Genomic DNA, 18,478 nt, shown 5'->3' with positions numbered 1-18,478 from the left:
AAAAATATTCTTTCCTAGGCCTTTTACTTCTTCTCAGTTCCTCGTTAGAGGTAATTTCATTATTTGTTTTAACAGGTGTATGAGAAATTTTATTAGATAGTGGATATAAATATTCAAAGAACTCAGCATTCTTTGCCTCAATTATAGTATTGTAATCAAGCATATCACTTTTTAAAATAAGAAATCTATATGCAACACTATGTTCAGCGTATCCAATAAGCATGCAATCAATAGTTTTGGAACTTATTTTTCTCTTTTTAGGTTCAAGAAAAAGAACTTAAGCAAGGCACTCCCGCACTTTTAAATATTTCAAGTTAGATTTATAACCCCTCCACAATTCATACGGAGTTTTGCCAGTTCTTCTATGTGGTATTCTATTTGTAAGTGACATGCAAATAAAATAGCTTCACCCCACAAATTATTAGGAGCATTAGAAGTAACTAACATAGAGTTCATCATCTTTTTCAATGTTCTATTTTTTCTTTCAGCTATTCCATTTGACTCGGGTGAATAAGGCGAAGTTACTTCATGAATAATTCCATTTTTTTACAAAAATCATTTAAAGATAAATATTCTCCACCTCTATCAGATATAATTCTCTTGATTTTTCTACTAAGTTGATTTTCAACCTCAGTTTTATAAGAAATAAAAGCATTAAATGCATCATTTTTATTTCTAAGCAAATACAACTTAGTATATCTAGAAAAATTATTAATAAAAGTCACATAATATCTTTTACTACCTCTAATCATAGTCTGCTTTAAATCGCCTAAATCAATGTGAATCAAGGATAATAGTTTAGTTTCTCTATTTACAGAAAAATAAGTCTTTCTAGTACTTTTAGCTTCAACACATATTTCACATTTGTCAATATTATTTGAGTCTAAACCAGATATTAATTCTAGTGACTGCATTTTTTTTATATACACGACATTAAAATGTCCTAGTCTAACATGCCATAAAGAAATAGACTCAACCATATAAGCAGGAATAGATACATTTCCATTTATAACATCATAAACATTAAGTACAAAGAGTTCTTGGTTACAATAGCCCTTTGCCACAAACACATTATTTTTGGTCATTATGATCTTATCAGATTCAAATGACACTTTCACTCCGGCTCTTCCCAATAAGGATACAAAGATCAAGTTTACCCTCATAGTAAAAACATGCAGTACATTAGCAATGGCTAAAGTTTTTCCCTAAGTGAGTTTCAGGAGAACTTTACCCTTACCCAAGACTTTGGTAGTACTTGATTCTCCAAGGTGGACCTCTTCTCTATCATCATCTACAAGACTGTAAGAGGAAAATGCTTCTCGATTTGCACAAATGTCCCGAGTAGCCCCAGTGTCTACCACATATTCTTTTGCATGTGCTACAATATTTACTTGAGAAATGGCAACTACAACAATATCACTTCCTTCATTAAGTTAGCTTTAGGAGTATTAGTTTTTCCTTTGTCATTTCCTACTTTGTACCTTCACTGTGAGGCATGATGGTCTGGTTTTCCACAAACAAAACAAGAGCATTTTTTTTTCTTTTAAGGTTAGGATTTTTAGACTTGTAACTTTGAGACTTATTCTTGTACCTTTTGCGGTTGTTGCTACTGCTTTGCACTAAATTTGTATTAAGAGTTGTCATCCTAGATGTGGCAGATTCTTTTCTGTTGGAATCTTCAATTAGGATGTGGGTCACAATTTTCTCAATGGTGAAATTTTTCTGTTTGTGTTTTAAGTTATTTTTGCAGTTACTCCATGAGTCAAACAGCTTCTCAACCAGTACTCCAGCAACAAACTTTTCTGGTAATAACATCCCCTCGACCTTCAAGTCTTCTAACAATTTTTGATATTCGTTGATTTGCACGTTCATCTCTTTATCACCTCTCGTCTGCCATTGATAAAAATTTTCTACTATAAATTTTTGTTTTGTAGCATCTTCACTAGAGAATTTTTAATCAAGGCTCCCAGATAGTTTTTGCTTCTTTATAACTGCAATACACATCAAACAATTCATTTGAAATAGTTTGTAATATAGTATGACGACATATCTTGTTGGCATGTTGTCATGATTCCACTATTTTATTATCAGTGTGTGGATTAGGTTGTGGATGCAGTAGTGCATATACAATACCATGAACATCAATCAGTAAGAAAATACGTTCTTGCCAACGCTTAAACTTTTCATTGGCAAAAATTTCGATATTTGACACATCTGGAAATGACGTGGCATATGATAGTGCAACTGGAACTGGGGCAGCGGAGGCAACACCAATATTGGTAGTATCAGTAGTATTTTCAGCATCAATGTTATTTGCCATAGTTTCTTAGATTGTAGTAAAATGACAACTAGAAAATTACAATAACACTGCAATATTAATATAAATAAATACACGGATTATCTTGAGTCGTGTTGTCTTAAGAAACTATTTCAGTAGTGTGAAATGTTTCCCCAGGATCAAACAAGCTTACCTCTATTTTATTTAGAGGATACAAGAATCAACAAAATATTTATATTACAATAATCCAACACGATTGAAAAGAGAATAAGGACAAAGAAAATTTATAAATATAATTGGAAATAAGAGAAGCTAAGCGAAAAGGAGAATGAAAGCTAAGCAGAAAGAGCTTTTGTTTCTAATAATGGAGAATTGTATAACCAATGGTGGCTATTTATAGCTTTAATTGCATGATACTTGATTTTTTCTGTGGCAAAAAAACGTGGCAGAGGATTTACCACTTTTTACACTTCTTTTGCCACTTATCATAGCCTTCTAGAAGGGCTAAGACATTTGTCCAAAGGGCTTTAAAATATTACCACATAAATCAACAGAAATTCAGTACGAGAATTTAATTTCTGAAAAATTTGTTGAAGTAGCATTACGAGGAATGAGTGGTGTAAGCTTGTGCAACAATTAGAATTCGGGCAACATGTGAAGAAAAAGAGGTTAGCTTTGAGACCAATTTAGAGTAAAAATAATGGGAGTGACAGTAGCACTGAATTATTTGAAAGAGTAATGTCAAGGAATCCAAGATCAACTGTTTATGGAGGTTGATTGGAAAATATTATATAGTTCTTTTGGTAGTAGGATTTATGAAGCCTATGCAACTAAAATATTTGAAGGTATGGTTATGTTTGTTTAGATTGAAGACTTAGAACTCGGGGAAGGGGTCGCCAGGGACGTTGAATAAGGGTTTAATTTCTAGGGTGGATATTTGGTATCGGGGTCGGATTACTGTCAAAATATACCCTGATGGACCTAATGGCTTAAATGGCTGCCACATGGCCCTTCCGTTAACTTGGGGTATATTTGTTTATAGTAAGACGATAAGGGCATTTTTGCTCGATAAGTATAACAGAGGGTAACTTTAAATAATTTTCGGTAGTAAAGAATATTTTTAACTCTTTTCCTTATTTAAAATTGAAAACCAATACGCTAATGACTAGTCTTTACCGACCGACAGGAAGGGTAACTCCTGAAAGGGTTGATAAGTTGTCACGCCATTCTTTTATGAGGAAATGGACCCCTCAACCACAACCTCTAGTTTGTGAAATGCCATATAAGTACTTTGTAGTAGGAGTATTTTTTCCAGAAAATAATTATCTTTGAAAACAATAGAGCATATAATATTATTACACGGAGTTCTTTTCATGCTTTGCCAGGAACGCAAGAAAGGAAAGAAGAACCAAAGACTCATAGCCATCATCTTTGAGTTTTCCTGATCAAATTTGTTTTCTCCTTTGGCCGTTGAGCTTCCAATTTCATGTTAGGGTTCTTCCCCCCCCCCCCCCTTCCGCACAGGATTTAAATCTGCAGTCCGAGAAAGATAAAATTTGATATCTTTATGTGTATATATTAACTACCACAAGAAGAAAAAAATGAAGTTCATTGTTAGATCCGCTTAGCTTCTGGCTTTCCTTCAAATTTCAGACAATACATAGGTTTAAACCTGCAGGCTCATTTCAAGGTAAACTTTCTCAAGCTCCTTTATCTAACCCCACTTTCATTTTCCTAAACTTGAAGATCATTTTCGCGAAAAATTATTACTATACATTATGATCTCCAGTCGATCTTCATAATCTCTCTCTCTTTTTATTTATTTATCACTTCTGCTTGGTCTTTGACCTTCGGTGAATTCTTTGATAACGTGTCTGCCTATTTATAGTCTTCCAAGTCCCAACCATCAGAGATCTGATTGACTTCCGTGGTGATGCTCCTGCTCCTAAAGTTGCAAAAGCGGTACTCATTTCACTGTGGACAAGTATTTCTGATCTCTTCCATCCATGGGCGAGTGGGTAATTGGAGCGGTTATCAACTTGTTTGGTAGCGTTGCCATTAACTTTGGAACCAACCTCCTTAAATTAGGTCATGACGAGGTACTTTCTACCCTATATCTTACACAACTACCTGCCCTGTGCTTTGCTTATTTTTCCCTTCACAGCTCTACTTTTGCTATTTTTTAATTTATGGTCGTATAGGTAGTCTTAGAGTTTAGCCAAATGTGTCATTGCTTAACTTAGAAAAGAGGAAATTGATTAGCTCTAGGTCTAAGTTTGGTCAAGTATGGTGTCCATGTCTACGTCAAATTATAATTATTGGGACCTCCATATTTTATCATATGCAAGACTTTTTTTTGTTGATAAGAAAGTAAAAAAGAAGTCTTTCATTTCATGCTCAAATCTGGAATGCAAGACTTGCTGCTCCAAAGGGAATACGTTGGCATTGAACTTAAGCTTTATCCACTTTTCCAATTGTTTCTTTTCTCTCTCTATTTTTACTTTTTTTTTTTAATCAAAGGAAATAGGATTCCCAATGGTAGTTTTGAGTTGACGGATGACTTTATACAAATAACTTGTTTGTTTGTACACTTCCATTCCCATTACACCTGTCTATATATGGGTTTCTCTTTTAGTCACAAACATTGATTGGACGCAATAAGAAGTATTCATGATGCATCAACGTTGAATTTAACATGACATTGTCTGCTTAGGCGTTATTTTTTTCTCTCTACAAACTTGGACGAGAGAGATGGATAGAGCATGTTCTTTTAGCCTTACTAATCTATCCAACAATCTCAAATGTGAGTATTAAAGCAGATAATAGTGACTCAATACGGTTGGGCTACAAATGGAATTGTGATACACTTTGGTTATGCGGTGTTATAACATAGCTGCATAAGAAGTGACTCAAATACTTATTGATTTTAGAGATTGCAATATGGTTGGATGGAGGATGTGATTGAAGCTGGTCAGTGTCTTTCCATAGGTAATATTACACATATATGAAGCAAGAATGTTTGGTTTTAACTTTTAGGGTGATAAGTGCGAGCAGGAAGTAAGAAGAGTGGACTCCCATGCGTTCGAAACCTGTACCTAAGTGGCATAGGGCAGGGAGCTCAGTGAGCTACTGAGCTCCCCAATAATCACCCAAAAGTGGGTTGCAAGAGTAATTCTTGAGGCAAACGATTAGGGGCTTAGGCCTTAGGAGTGGAGGATGCCCCGAGAGTGGCCAATTAATCTGTCCATATCATATTAACCACCTTATCGCATGTGATTGTTCCATCTCATGGGGATTGGGTTTTAAAGAAGAGGCCTTTTATTGGTTACCAAGCATTAGCTAATTATGAAGGATTCAAGGAATATCCAGTCTTCTCCTTTTCTGCCACCAAACAATTGATAGCAATACGGAGTGATATACTGTTTCCTATTTCCGTCGTTCTGTCCAAGAAAGTCCCCCCCCCCCCCTTCTTCCCCCTTATCCAGTAAGCTTCTTTTGTTTAATCGCCATTGTAATATATCACAGAGGGATATAAGGAGTTTATCAGCCAACGGAACGTTATCTACGTGTTACCTAATTTACTCACTCCGTTTCAATTTATGTGACACACTTTCCTTATTAGTTCGTTCCAAAAAGAATGATACATTTTTATATTTGGAAATAACTTTACTTAAACTTTTTATTTTAGCTATTTTACTCGTGAGAAAATTTTGTAGCTGTACAAATGTTAATGACCCAGTAAAGCTTTTAAGACCACAAGTTTCAAAAGTCTTTTTTTTCTTAAACTTTGTGCCTAATCAAATTACGTCACATAAATTGAAATGGAGGGAGTATGTATCTTGACATCTCCTCTTCACATGTCCGAACTATCTCAACCTCGTTTTCCATATCTTGTCCACTGCGGAGACCATACATACCTTGCCCCGATTATCTTCATTTCTAACTATATCCCTCCTAGTATTTGACTGCCATGTGTTCAATGGTTGGAATTAGTATAATCCCCTAAGATCATATGCATTTTATATTTATCCGCTGCATGTTATGAGAGGTTGGAGTAATGATTTATTGTTCTGACAGTATTTTGATATTTTTTGTTCTTTTCTTTCTTTTCTTGTTATCCTCCTTACCGGAGGCTCAACTTGTATTTTCTTAGCAGCTCTAATGAATCATAAGTATTTCAGAGGGAGAAGCACTCTGTGCTGGGTAATGAGGGAACAGATGTAAAAGCTACGATGAAGCCTATTATATACTTCCAAACATGGAGAGTTGGTAAGCATTGCTTTCGTTTATCCCATTACAAGTATCTGATCCTTTTCTTTTACTGTATTGATGATGTGAACTTTGAAGCAGGTATTGTATTCTTTGCTATAGGAAATTGTCTCAATTTCATTTCATTTGGATATGCTGCTCAGGTCAGTACTTATTGGTTCTAGTTCTAATTTGTCTTCATATTTCGTGGGCTATATTGACTTTTGGCAAGGGAAGTAGGTAGATTTGAGATAGGGGGAGGGAAGAGGGAAGAGGGAAGAGGGAGAGATTACAACCAACTTGCCCAATGTTGTGTTGGCGTGTAAATTAATGGGGTTAGTGCTTGTAAGGTTTGGGCTATAACCCAACTTACCCAAACTTATTTCTCCTTAATTCTTATCTTTCACTGAATCTCTTTCAGAAAAGGCCCAACATCTGGAGAATAAGAGGGGAAAAAGAATCAAAATAAAATTAAGTGTTCTTGCTCAACATCCACTTCTTTGCATTTTCATTTTCTTTACTTGCCTTTTCATTTTACTGTTATAAAAGGTGTTGAAACAAGCTTGTGAAGGTGTGTGATAGACATTATATTTGGTGAACAAGCCTCATAGGTATTATCTATTGAAAATGATTTCATGTTGTCTAAAAATGATTTTTGATTTACTTATTAAAAAGAAAAGGTTTTTTGATTTAGTTTAACCTCCTTTTTCTTGGTTTTCATTTTTTGTTTCAGAATTTCTACTAACTGATTTCCCATGGTTGAAATGGTGCTTAACTCGAAATTGTTTGTTTAAAAGAAATAAGACAAATAAAATAGATTCTTGCCTTTCTCCTAATTTTATTTTCATAGTTTACTTTTTATTGAAGATGAATATAAAATAAAGAAAAGTTTCCTCTTATTGCTAGTTTTTCTTGGAGGTTGTTCAAACAATTCAATTGGTACTAGAACAGGTACTTGGCTTGAATCTCACCGCCACATGGGTGAAAAATAGAAGTTTATCCCCCTCTTATTGTTTAACCTTTTATATGAGGTAGTGATAATATCCACAAAACCTTACAATTAGCAGGTGGTCGTTGCCAAGTTAAATGAACTATGAGTCCAAGTAGTATTCCCATGAGAAACTAGTTCATTAGAAAGTAAATATTTTTGATGAAGATCAATTAGAAAGTAAATAATAGGTTTATCACAAATATTTGTTGGTTCAAATGATCACTTATTATGAAATCGTTAAGTATACTAATTTTATCTACTAAAACAACCAATTATGCAACTGAAAATAACACTTTAGGACGAAAGCCATGAATAGAAACCTCAGGTTATGAATCCCTTTTCTTCCTAATTGTGGTAGTTTTCAATCTTCTAGCCTTGGGCACGTAACTACTCACACTAATCTGCCAATTATAGAAGAGTCTTTTCGTCAAAGGCTCATTCGAGAGGTGCTTAAGCCCTGAAGGTCAGTAAAGGAAGCTTTGCCTCGCTTAAGTTGCGCTTTTGTGTAGGCAAGGCAATAAGCCATGTGCCTCATTGCCCATGAGTTGTATTTTGAGTAGAAAGGGCAGCCCGGTGCACAAGGTATCCCGCGTTCACACAGGATCCCGGGAAGGGCCTCACCCAAGGGGTGTGAAGTAGACAGCTACCGTAGCATTAATGACTGCTTCCGCGGCTTACCGTTGTTCCAAGGCTCCCCTTCTGTACCTTGAGTAGATCGTTACTAAAGCAAATATAATTGGAAAATAAGTATATGAATTGTTAAGCGAATGAATTTATTACCTTTTTTCTCGAATTGCATATATATTTTTATTTTTTACCTTCATTGCGCCTTTTCTTACTAAAGGCCACACTTTGGTTGCCTTTGAGCTTAAAGCACCAATAGACCTGGAGTGCTTTTTAGAGCTTTTCACCCTTGACAACACTGCATTTAGCATAGGAGGATTAGTTAGAATGCTTTAGTAATAAGCCTAACTCTATGGATATGCAGGATGGAAGGATATCTTCCGACTCTCAGTCACAAATTAACCTAAGTAGCTCAATTAATTAGTTAATCTGGCGTTGTTCAATATGAACTGATTTGAGTTCCCGTCCCAACGTCCTATTCAACCTATTATGGACACCCTACTTGTTGATTAGACTAGTAGAAAAAATACAAAGCAAGATTGAACAAATGAACATTCATCCAAGAATAACAAGAGTGGAAGAATCATATTAGATTAACAAAAGCATTTGTGGTTCATCACAATCCTTGCTAGGACGGTTAGTTATAATTCATATTCAAGAACAATGCAAAACATAGATAGATAAAAAAATCCATGAAAGGATATGAATAAAAAGAATAAGATTCAGGGAAAACAATATATCTTAGTCTTCAATCAGATAACTCTCCTAAGGTTGTGTTCTTTGCGTTGAAAGGAATCCCAAGGGTTGTTCTCCATCAAATGCTTAGATTTTAAGAATCAAAAGATGACTATTTAAAGCTTAGGGTTAAAAAGTTGCGGTCACAGTCACACCGGTAAAAAAGAAAAAGGAAAAAAGAAAGGAGAGTTGCGGTCGCAATTACCATCGCGGTTTGAACACTAGCTCAAATCAATTTCAGCACTTCAATTTGGCAGTCGGGAGTTAAGGTGCCGCAGTCGCTGCAGTACTTGGAACTCTTATCTCAGTTGGACTTCTTTTTCTCTCTCTCTTCTATTCGTCATTTTTTATTTCCATCTTGCTTTCTCATTACCACTTCTCATCTAATCTTCTTCCTATGCATAAACACACAACCATGAGATTTATCCAAAAATTAATCGAAAACGACTAAAGAATAAGTGCAATTGATACTTGATAGGGGAATTGCCACAAATATTATGCAAAATATCACACTTATCAGGTGGTTCACACAATTCAATACAATTTGCTTGTATTTTGACTAATCTATGAAGTAAATCATGCATAACTTAATTTACATTGATGTAGCATAATGGTAAAATCTTAATATGGATAGCTTCTTAGTTCTTAGTCGTTATTCAACACACGTGAGTGAACTTAGTACTTATGTTGCTACTTTTAGAAAAGTAAAGAAAAGAATAAAAAGAAATTGGTCTAAACAGAAATAGGGCTTTAGTTTTTTCTTTAACTGACAGGTTTACAAGAAGTCCAGCGGTTGGGTACCAGCATATAGCCAGTTGGACTACAGGGATGTAACCTGTTCGGTGTACTAGTGACTACAAGGATTGGGTGTACCATCAAGGCTAATATTTCGCTCCCATCCCTGATTTGGTCACCTTCCCAGCCCATCAAACATTTTGCTGGTCAGGTTGATTACAATAGAAGGATCAAAGATTGATACTGCTGCAGTTATTCTCCTGCTCATCTCTTTGCGTGACAAATTATCTGTTGGCTTTTACACAGTATCAGTGCATTAGCAGCAATGTTTACCTTTCTTTGATGATGTATATTTTTGTTTTTTCCCTTCATCATCGTGGCATTTCCTTTTCGGCAGTCACTTCTAGCAGCTTTGGGATCTATACAATTTGTCTCAAACATCGCCTTTGCCTACTTTGTTTTGAACAAAACAGTGACAATCAAGTAAGCTAACATTTAAACTTCTTCTATCAAAATCAATAAGGATCTGAGTCTAAACTACCTGCAATTCAGAGAATTGATTGTTGATTTATAGTACTTCCTCTATTCCAATTTAGATGACACTTTTTCCTTATTAGTCCGTTCTAAAAAGAATGACACATTTCTGCAATTGGAAATAATTCAACTTTAAACTGTTCATTTGCTCCATTTTACCCTTAATGAAAAGCTTTTATAACCACACAAATGTCATGGCCCACAAAGCTTTTACCTCTTAAGCTTTTAAGACCACAAGTTTCAAAAGTCTTTTTTTCTTCTTAAACTCCGTGCCGAGTCAAACTACCTCATCTAAATTGAAACGGAGGGAGTAATTATTATCCTTGTTATACAAGCTACAGTCTGATAATATCTTTCGCATTGCAGAGTATTGGTAGCTACTGCCTTTATTGTTCTTGGAAACATCTTTCTTGTAGCCTTTGGCAACCACCAGTCACCTGGTATGTGATGGAAGGTGAAGATTGTTGTTTTTGTTATTATATCTTTGTTTTACCATGTGTCGTTTATAATTGTCCTATATCATGACTGTAAAAAAGATTGGGTGTCTTCCACAGAGTGTCATATTTGTAGAGTATCATATCTTTTCTAGGTTCTCTCAATATTGGTATACTACTTGTATATGGGAGTTGCTCCCAGTATAAATAAATTTTTTTACCTTGTAAGAAAAATGTCTCATGCCATGAAAATCTTCGGGTTTAACGCAACCGGAAAAGTTAGATTATGAGGTGAGGATTGTTCAAAATCATATGAAGAGCCCATTTCCTCAGCCAATGTGGGACACTTCAGAGTAAATGGGGATGCTAAGAATTTTTTCAAACAATAGAAAGATGTCATTCTTGAAGACATACTAAAAAGAAAGTGTGTCACATAAAATGGGATTCAGGGAGTAACTTTTTAACATATTTCAAACTTTGCATATGTACAAGCATATGCTCCGGTTTCTTGTAATGCATGATTGTTATATGCTTCATTACCTTATGAAAAACCAAACAAAAAAAAAGAACAAAAGATTGTTACATGCTCCCAACAGATTATAATTTATTAGCTTCCTTTGTTTGTAGTTTACACGCCGGAGCAGTTGGCTGAGAAGTACAGCAACATTACGTTTCTTCTTTACAGTCTCACTTTGGTCTTAGTTGTTGCTTTACATCATTCAATATACAAGTAAGTCATGATGGTACAGTCAATAATTTCTGCACATTCTTTTAGTATCAAGTCATAGTATATTGTTTATGTAATGTGCCAAGTTACGCTGACTTCTAAAAACTTAGCCTGCTAGAAGTAATGTACTTGGGATATATTCCTTCAAAGTAAGTTTCATGTGAAAATGAAAACCATTGGCTATAAATTGTGCCGCTTGCTCCTTATGTTGTCTCTCCCGCCTTCCTCTTGCGCATCAACTTGTTCTTCGTTCTCCAAGCATACTTATTCCTGCCACAGCTAAAGTGACTACTATAAGAATTGCTATGTACCCCTTCCTATTCTTCATGGCTATAATTATACTCAAATAACTACTTAAGTGAGAGTATTTCTACTTTTATAAATCAGGTTCACAGGAGATTGCTCTTAGTTGTTTTATATGTTCAATGGAGTTAAGTGCCCAGGAAACTAGTTTAAATAGACAAAGTGAGCCTTAGCTGATACCTTCAGGGGCTAAGTTTAATATTCTACATTTTGATAATCTTTACTGAAAAGATTGCTCTCCTTCACAACATATCATTTGGTTCCATTCTTAAATTTCATAACCAATCAAACCAGAACCAATAAAATGGGCAGTGGGAGTAAAAATTAGCAGGAATTACAGGGTCACCGTTGCATTTAGAGGCACGTATACTGGTAAATGTAGAAGTGGACGCTAAGGAGCTGTTTGGTCAGAAGTTTTTAGAAAGAGAAACTCTCCCTTCTCTCTAGATTCTCCCTGGTTTCAGAAATACAATGCTCTCGACAATCGAACTGCTTATTTCTGGACTGATACAAATTTTCCAAGTAACACGAGACTTTTTTTTGGAGTGAAATATCATTAAAGGCATCCATTGCGGCAGACTGTCCCATCCTATTGACCAGTTGAAAATTTCCTCTGATGAGGTTGTCCTGAGTGAGGCATGCCCCTTTTAGCGCAGTCCAAATGAAGCGTGATATCTTTGGGGGGAGCTTGGTTTTCCAAACTAATTTCCAGTGCCATAGATTGACCATCATCTTATTAAAGCTCAAATGTAGCCTGCTGTTGACTGTGTAAATACTGCTGTAACTCCATTTCAAACTGTCTCCAACCTGATTATCAATGTTGCAATTCTCCAGATTTTTATGCAAAGTCGAGAGATCTTCTATTTCCTACTCGTGTAAGTTCTTCCTTAGGTTAAGTTCCAGGAGTTACCATCTCTGTGCTGAGAAATAGAAGAGTTTTGGTATCTGGCTATGCTGAGTAGGTTTGGAAAGCTTTCTTCAGTGTGGAATCTCCTATCCATTTGTCTAACCAAAATCTAATGTGATTCCCATCCCCCTACCTCAAAGTGAGTGTTCGTGAAGAATTCCCCCCATAGTTTATTTATGGTCTTCCACAATCCAGTTCCATGCGCTAGTCTGGTTGGTTTGGTACACCAGTGAGTGCTACTGCGATGTTTAGCCATAGTTACCTCCTCCCGTAGACCCTTGATTAAACCTCCAGTGCCACTTCATAAGCATGCACTTAGCCACTTACCATGTATAGCAAGATCTTTGATACTGAGGCCACCAAAAGCTTTAGGGAGAGTGACTTTGGATCACTTCACCAGGTGTAATTTGTGTGCTTAACTGTCGCTTTCCCATAAAAAAGTACTTCTAATTTTGTCAAGCTGCTTTAAGACTTTGGCGGGGGGGGGGGGAAGGGAAGAGACATACACTGTTGATCCTTCCTCCTAATGAGAGATACTGTTTTTGCCATGTAGTAAGTTTTCCCCCAAATTTTCTACAACCCTATTCCATATTTCAGTCGACTTGTGTTTGACACTCAAAGGAAGGTCCAAATAAGTGGATGGAAAGCAACCAACATTGCAGCACATGATAACCAACTCCACTAGATCAGGTACCATATTAAGAGGGTAAATTACACTTTTCAGCATGTAATATGGAGACCAGACATTGCTTCTAAAATCATGAGGGTGAGGTTTAGGTATAGAACTTAGGTTTTTTCAGCACCATATAAAAAATGTGTCATCTGCAAGAGTAGATGTGAGATAGACACAGAGTTAACACAACTATTTCCTATCCTGAAACCCTCGGGCCACAGTATCTGCTTGGATTTTTCTAGCATACAGCTAAGCCCCTCCATATCAAGGATGAAGAGGAAAGATGAAAGAGGATCGCCTGTTTGATTGCTCTCATAGGAAAAAAGAAACCTACTGGACTTCTGTTCATAAGGATAGAATACTTGACTATACATGTTGTATCTTATCCATCTAATCCACTTTTACCCAAAGCCCATCTTCCTGAGTATTGAGATTAAGAATGCCCAATTTAGCTTGTCAAAGTCTTTTTCAATGTCAAACTTGAATAGGAGACTTGCTTCCCCATTTTTCTCCTTCCAATTCAGGACTTCATTAGCAATGAGTAGCATCTATGATTTGCCTGCCTTTAATACAATCATTTTGGTACCCTGAACCTGAAACCAGTTTTCTAATTATCCTTCCGTCTTTCAGCCAGCACCTTATCTGTGATTTTGTAGAAACTGACAATAAGGCTGATAGGTGATAGGTATGTAGTCACTGAGTGCTGGCTCCCTTTCTTTTTGGAGCGAGGGCAATGAATGAAGCATTGAAGGACTTTACCATGTGACAGTTGTGATGAAAGTGATTGAGGGCTCCAAGCACCTCATATTTGACTATGTCCCAATTCTTATGATAAAATGCCATTGTAAAACCATTAGGTCCGCAAGCTTTATCAGGAGTACATGAGTTGATAGCAACTAGCACTTCTTCCTCACCAAAGTCTGTCTCTAGATCCTCCCTTTCTTCTACTGCTAAACATCCCATCCCTTTAAAAGTGGCTGTAGGTCTCCAGCTTTCATCCTGAATGAAGATTCTGATAGAAGTTGAGAATTTCTTCCTTGATGAGTTCTTTATCTTCAATAATCTACTCCCCCACCAATAATTTCTCAATGTTAATATCTTCTGAAAGAATTTGGTGTTTTTGTCACCATCCTTCAACCACAAATACCTAGATTTTTGTCTCCATGAGACTGCTGGATTTCCACTTTAAAGTTCATAATTTGAGTTTTTTCCTCCTGGGTTTGCATTCATCCTTAGGTAGCTTGTTCAAATAGGAGGAGTTCATCCAATGCTTTGCTTGCCCTGATTTCCACCTTGAGAAAAAAGCTTCTCTGTTAGTTAATTGGAATTATTTGAGACAACTGAGAATTTGAAGACAAATTAATAGGGAATATGGAGTAGTCTGCTCCCAGGAAACGGATATCCTTCTAAGCATCTCAGCAGTACAGAGCATGATGTTAAAATTTGAAAAACAAGGAATCATGATTTGTCATGTTTTCTGTAGACCTATATTGGAAAAAGAGGATCCTTATCTTGGTAGTTCTTGCAAATCTAATGTTAGTCATGCAGGAGAGGAGAATTATTGCTTGCTGTACCGATGAATGAAAATAAGCCCTGTTGGCGCATGCTGCTTCCATTTTCATATGCAGTTGTTTCAGGTGCTGTTGGATCATGTTCAGTATTGTTTGCAAAGTCTCTGTAAGTGGCATACATGGTTCTTTGCCTTCTGATGGAAGAGCTGGATCTTATACATTTGACCCTGGTTACTTCTGTTTTGTAGTTCAAACATGTTAAGATTGTCCATGTCAAGTGGTTATTCATTGCACAGCTGGTTCACGTATTCCATGCTCCTGTTGTTTCTTAGTACAGCTGGGTTTTGGGTAATAGAATGATGGACTTGTTCGTTGCATTGTCATTCAATTGTTGTAATATTGAATACTTGAACATGTGTTTCTTTAACTGATTCTGTTCTCGAATTTATTATTGTCGCAGATGGCAAGGTTAAATGAAGGACTTTCGTTCTTTGATGCAATACTTATCGTCCCTATGTTTCAAATCGCTTGGACTTTTTTCTCCATTTGTACAGGATTTGTGTACTTTCAGGAATACCAGGTTTGCTCTTTCTCCAGTGTGTACGGAAGGGCATGTGCATCTCCTCGCTTTTTCGCCCTTTCTAAGATGAATGTAAAGAATGAGAAAAGGATAGATTCTGAGAATAAATTGCTTGATTGTTTTCTCAAGTATGTTGGAGTTTAAATAGTTTTTGCAAGTAATCCTAAAAGGAAAGAAAAATAATTCCTATTTTTAATTACACAGTTATAAGGATTCTAAACCTTTCCCATATTTACAACGAATGAGCTCTTGCCATACTAATAATTTCTCGATTGGTAACTCTCTGTCAAGTTGGAGTGTACATATTTTATGCTTTTTTTTTTTTTTTAATTTTTTATTGTATGGTCTTAATATGCCACTAATACACTAAATTGTGGTGCGACGTGACTTTGTCAGAATACCTGCTAATTGTTCACTCGGTTTGATAAAAGCTGTCGAAGTGCACCTTTGACTCAAACTTTTGCCGAATGAATGACAATTTACTTCTCTATGCTTTGTTCTCTCATGAAATACCGGGTTTAGAGCAATGTGTATTGCAGCTTGATTGTCACAGATCAATTGAGTTGGTGCATCTCCTCCACGCCTCAACTCTTTAAGAAGTTGCTTTAGCGACATAAGCTCACATGTAGCCTAAGCCATTACTTGGTATTCTGCCTTTGCGCTTGATCTAGCTGCTACATCTTACTTTTTGCTTTTTCGGTGCAATAGATTTCCTCCTATAATAAGACCACAGTTCTGGTTATAAAAAAAAATAAGACCACAGTTCTAATTACACAATTATTTGGATTCTAAACCTTTCTCATATTTATAAGAAGTTGTTTCAACATTGAACTTTTCAAGTGAGTTTACAGACGAAAAACTAATACATTTTGAATTTACACAGGTATTTGATGCTTTAAGAACAACAATGTTCATTCTTGGAATGATTTCTGTGTTTGTGGGCATTTCTTTGCTAGCACCAGATGAGTCAAAAGGTATTGCTACTTTTGATCTCAGGTTCTCGGTAATAAAATGTGCCTAGGGCATGAAAGACTGAACAGTAATATCTGCAGGAGGTGAATTGAAGGATGGTTCTTTAGTTTCAAAAACTTCAAATTCTTCGCAGGATGAGGAGAGGTATGTAGTGACCTTATTTGGCAGACGTTGTCTTTAATTCCTAATGGTTAAAAGTGCTTAGCAATATGACCTTTATTTCCTAATTGCTGCCTTTTCTATTGGTAAATGTGCACATGCCAGGCTGTTCATGCAATCTGAAGACTCCCAAATTAAGGATATAAGATCATTTGGACGAGTTATGCTGATGAAAACTGCTAATATGATTGTCAAGGCAAAGGTTCTGTGTTTGTTTGTATTCCCTATTCCACGAAGGAGATTTCATGCTTACAAATCTAAAGGGTATACTTCCTGCAGGCTGCATGTTCAGTATCACTAGGCTTCGGGGAAGACTCGCTTCATGCATCTTCAGTGCTGGTGATGCCCATGGTCTCGTCGAAAATAACAGGCTTCCGAGGAGGTGGTCTTGATCGGGCTAAATTATTATCTGCTCGAGGCCCAGGTTGGAGCAAATTTGCAGTTGATGAGGACGGTGAGACAATCCTGGAGACAACTGCAATGCTGCCCCAAGGTATCAACTTGGACTAGGAGAGCGTGGCATTGATTTGTAGAGACCGACATGACAATGGTGGTTATTTCTTTGCCTTTATGGAGAATATTCAAGAGTGTCTTTACATCCCACTTATTTTGTGTATGCTTAATTCCACTCGTAGTCCAATATAAGGCAGCAAGGCGCTGGGTTGGGTTGGGGAGGGGAACAACAAATATGTTAGAGGTAGAGCTAGTAGCCTGATTTGGAAGGGGATTATAGTATGTTGACGAAAGCACTGCGTTAGAGTGTTCATTTCTCTTTCATTTTTTTAATAGAGGCAACTAATGATAATCTTATAAATTGTTTTTTGTAGTTTACGACAAACTACGCTGGACTGTGAGGCAAGATTTGGATACTTCTGCACTAGCTGCTGGCAGTTGATAGTTTGAGATAGTGTGATTGTTTTTCTAGTGTAAATAATGTTTTGGTTTCCTGTCTGGTGCATGTGATTCTGGCTGCCACCTGATCAACTGCATAACCCTTAAAAGAGATGATTCTTTTAGAAATATGAACTCTAGATATACTAAGGTCAAGAATTTCGATTAATTGGTAGGAGTGGGGTGGGACAATTAATAAAAACACAAAACTGCTTGTCTAGAATTACATTTATTTATATGCGTGTTGTACGGAAAAATAGTAGCAAGTTCAGATGTGACTTTGGTAGTTCACTAGGCACCGCCCACATTTATATTAAATGAACCTTTTTCTCTGCCTAAAATATTTTTTTCCTTTAAAATTGTTCATGTGAACCTTTTAGAAATCAAAGTTCAATCTTTTCTAAATTATTATATCATTTTAATACTACTATCTGTATTTTAATCAAACACTGTAGTCCTCCAGCTAACGCAGTATAGTAGAAGTTTAGAGGTGACAAACGGTCGGGTCGGGTTAGATATGGGTGAGTTGAAAATAATGTAAAACGGATAAAATATCTGATCTGACTTGTATTTGATACGGAAATGGATTGACCGACGAATAATATGGATGTTCATGGCTTCTTGAATATGATCAGTTTTGGGAGAATTTTTAATCTCTCAAATTTGAAGAACCCCCAGTTTGAGCCTTTGCAAATATAAAAGTTGAACTCATTAGCTATCCATATTTTTCTCACTTTTTAAAAACTTCATTATCCAACCCATTTTTAATAGATAATACGGAGGGAAACTACTTTTTTAATCCATTTTGCCACTTGTAGAACGACCAGCTTCAAAGCTTACCTTATCTAATTATGTACTGACAAACCAAAATGTTACAGGGCCGATAAATTGTTGGTTGCAGACTTGCAGTTCATTTTCTTTTGTCAAATTGCTAACAGTCGGAAAAAATCATACTCTCTACATTGTTAACTTTTGCGTAGCGGATTATCTTCACATTCATTGGCTTTCTAGAGTTTGATTTAATAAAAATTGAACAAGTAAAAAAAGGGAAGTCATAGGAAATTTTTTACAGATGCACAATTCATTAGCTCTCCAGTACATTGGCATATACAATATTAACACCTGATGGCTAGATTATGAATTATAACCAAGAAAAAAAGATTTCTTAATGCATAC

General features: G+C 36.2%; 1 protein-coding gene across 4 annotated transcripts; it reads left to right on the top strand.

Annotated features, from left to right (window-relative positions):
- Positions 1 to 3,595: 3,595 nt before the first annotated feature.
- Positions 3,596 to 17,643, top strand: LOC104230260 (probable magnesium transporter NIPA8). Of its 4 annotated transcripts, none has more exons than XM_009783026.2 (15): positions 3,596 to 3,968; positions 4,167 to 4,377; positions 6,460 to 6,547; positions 6,629 to 6,690; positions 10,009 to 10,094; positions 10,512 to 10,585; positions 11,207 to 11,309; positions 14,738 to 14,866; positions 14,949 to 15,048; positions 15,161 to 15,280; positions 16,164 to 16,254; positions 16,333 to 16,396; positions 16,517 to 16,613; positions 16,691 to 16,904; positions 17,239 to 17,643. In XM_009783026.2, the coding sequence occupies exons 2-15, from the start codon at positions 4,285 to 4,287 to the stop codon at positions 17,304 to 17,306; spliced, it is 1,389 nt and encodes a 462-aa protein (XP_009781328.1). In that variant the 5' UTR covers positions 3,596 to 3,968; positions 4,167 to 4,284; the 3' UTR covers positions 17,307 to 17,643. The 4 variants fall into 4 exon arrangements, with proteins under 4 accessions (XP_009781328.1, XP_009781329.1, XP_009781331.1 ...); XM_009783027.2 differs by having other exon boundaries at positions 16,691 to 16,961; XM_009783029.2 differs by lacking the exon at positions 3,596 to 3,968 and having other exon boundaries at positions 6,432 to 6,547.
- The last annotated feature ends 835 nt before the right edge of the window (positions 17,644 to 18,478 follow it).

Source organism: Nicotiana sylvestris, chromosome 2 (genome assembly GCF_000393655.2).
Source record: "Nicotiana sylvestris chromosome 2, ASM39365v2, whole genome shotgun sequence".
NCBI classification, from domain to species: domain Eukaryota; kingdom Viridiplantae; phylum Streptophyta; class Magnoliopsida; order Solanales; family Solanaceae; genus Nicotiana; species Nicotiana sylvestris.
Note: the sequence above shows the minus strand (reverse complement) of the source record. Positions and strands in the feature narration are given on the sequence as shown.

Excerpts from the sequence above, each read along its gene's own strand:
- LOC104230260 (XM_009783026.2), top strand. The coding sequence starts at position 4,285 with ATGGGCGAGTGGGTAATTGGAGCGGTTATCAACTTGTTTGGTAGCGTT. Across the intron at positions 4,378-6,459 it reads TTAAATTAGGTCATGACGAG|AGGGAGAAGCACTCTGTGCT; the intron begins GTACTTTCTACC and ends TAAGTATTTCAG. Across the intron at positions 10,095-10,511 it reads AACAAAACAGTGACAATCAA|AGTATTGGTAGCTACTGCCT; the intron begins GTAAGCTAACAT and ends TTCGCATTGCAG.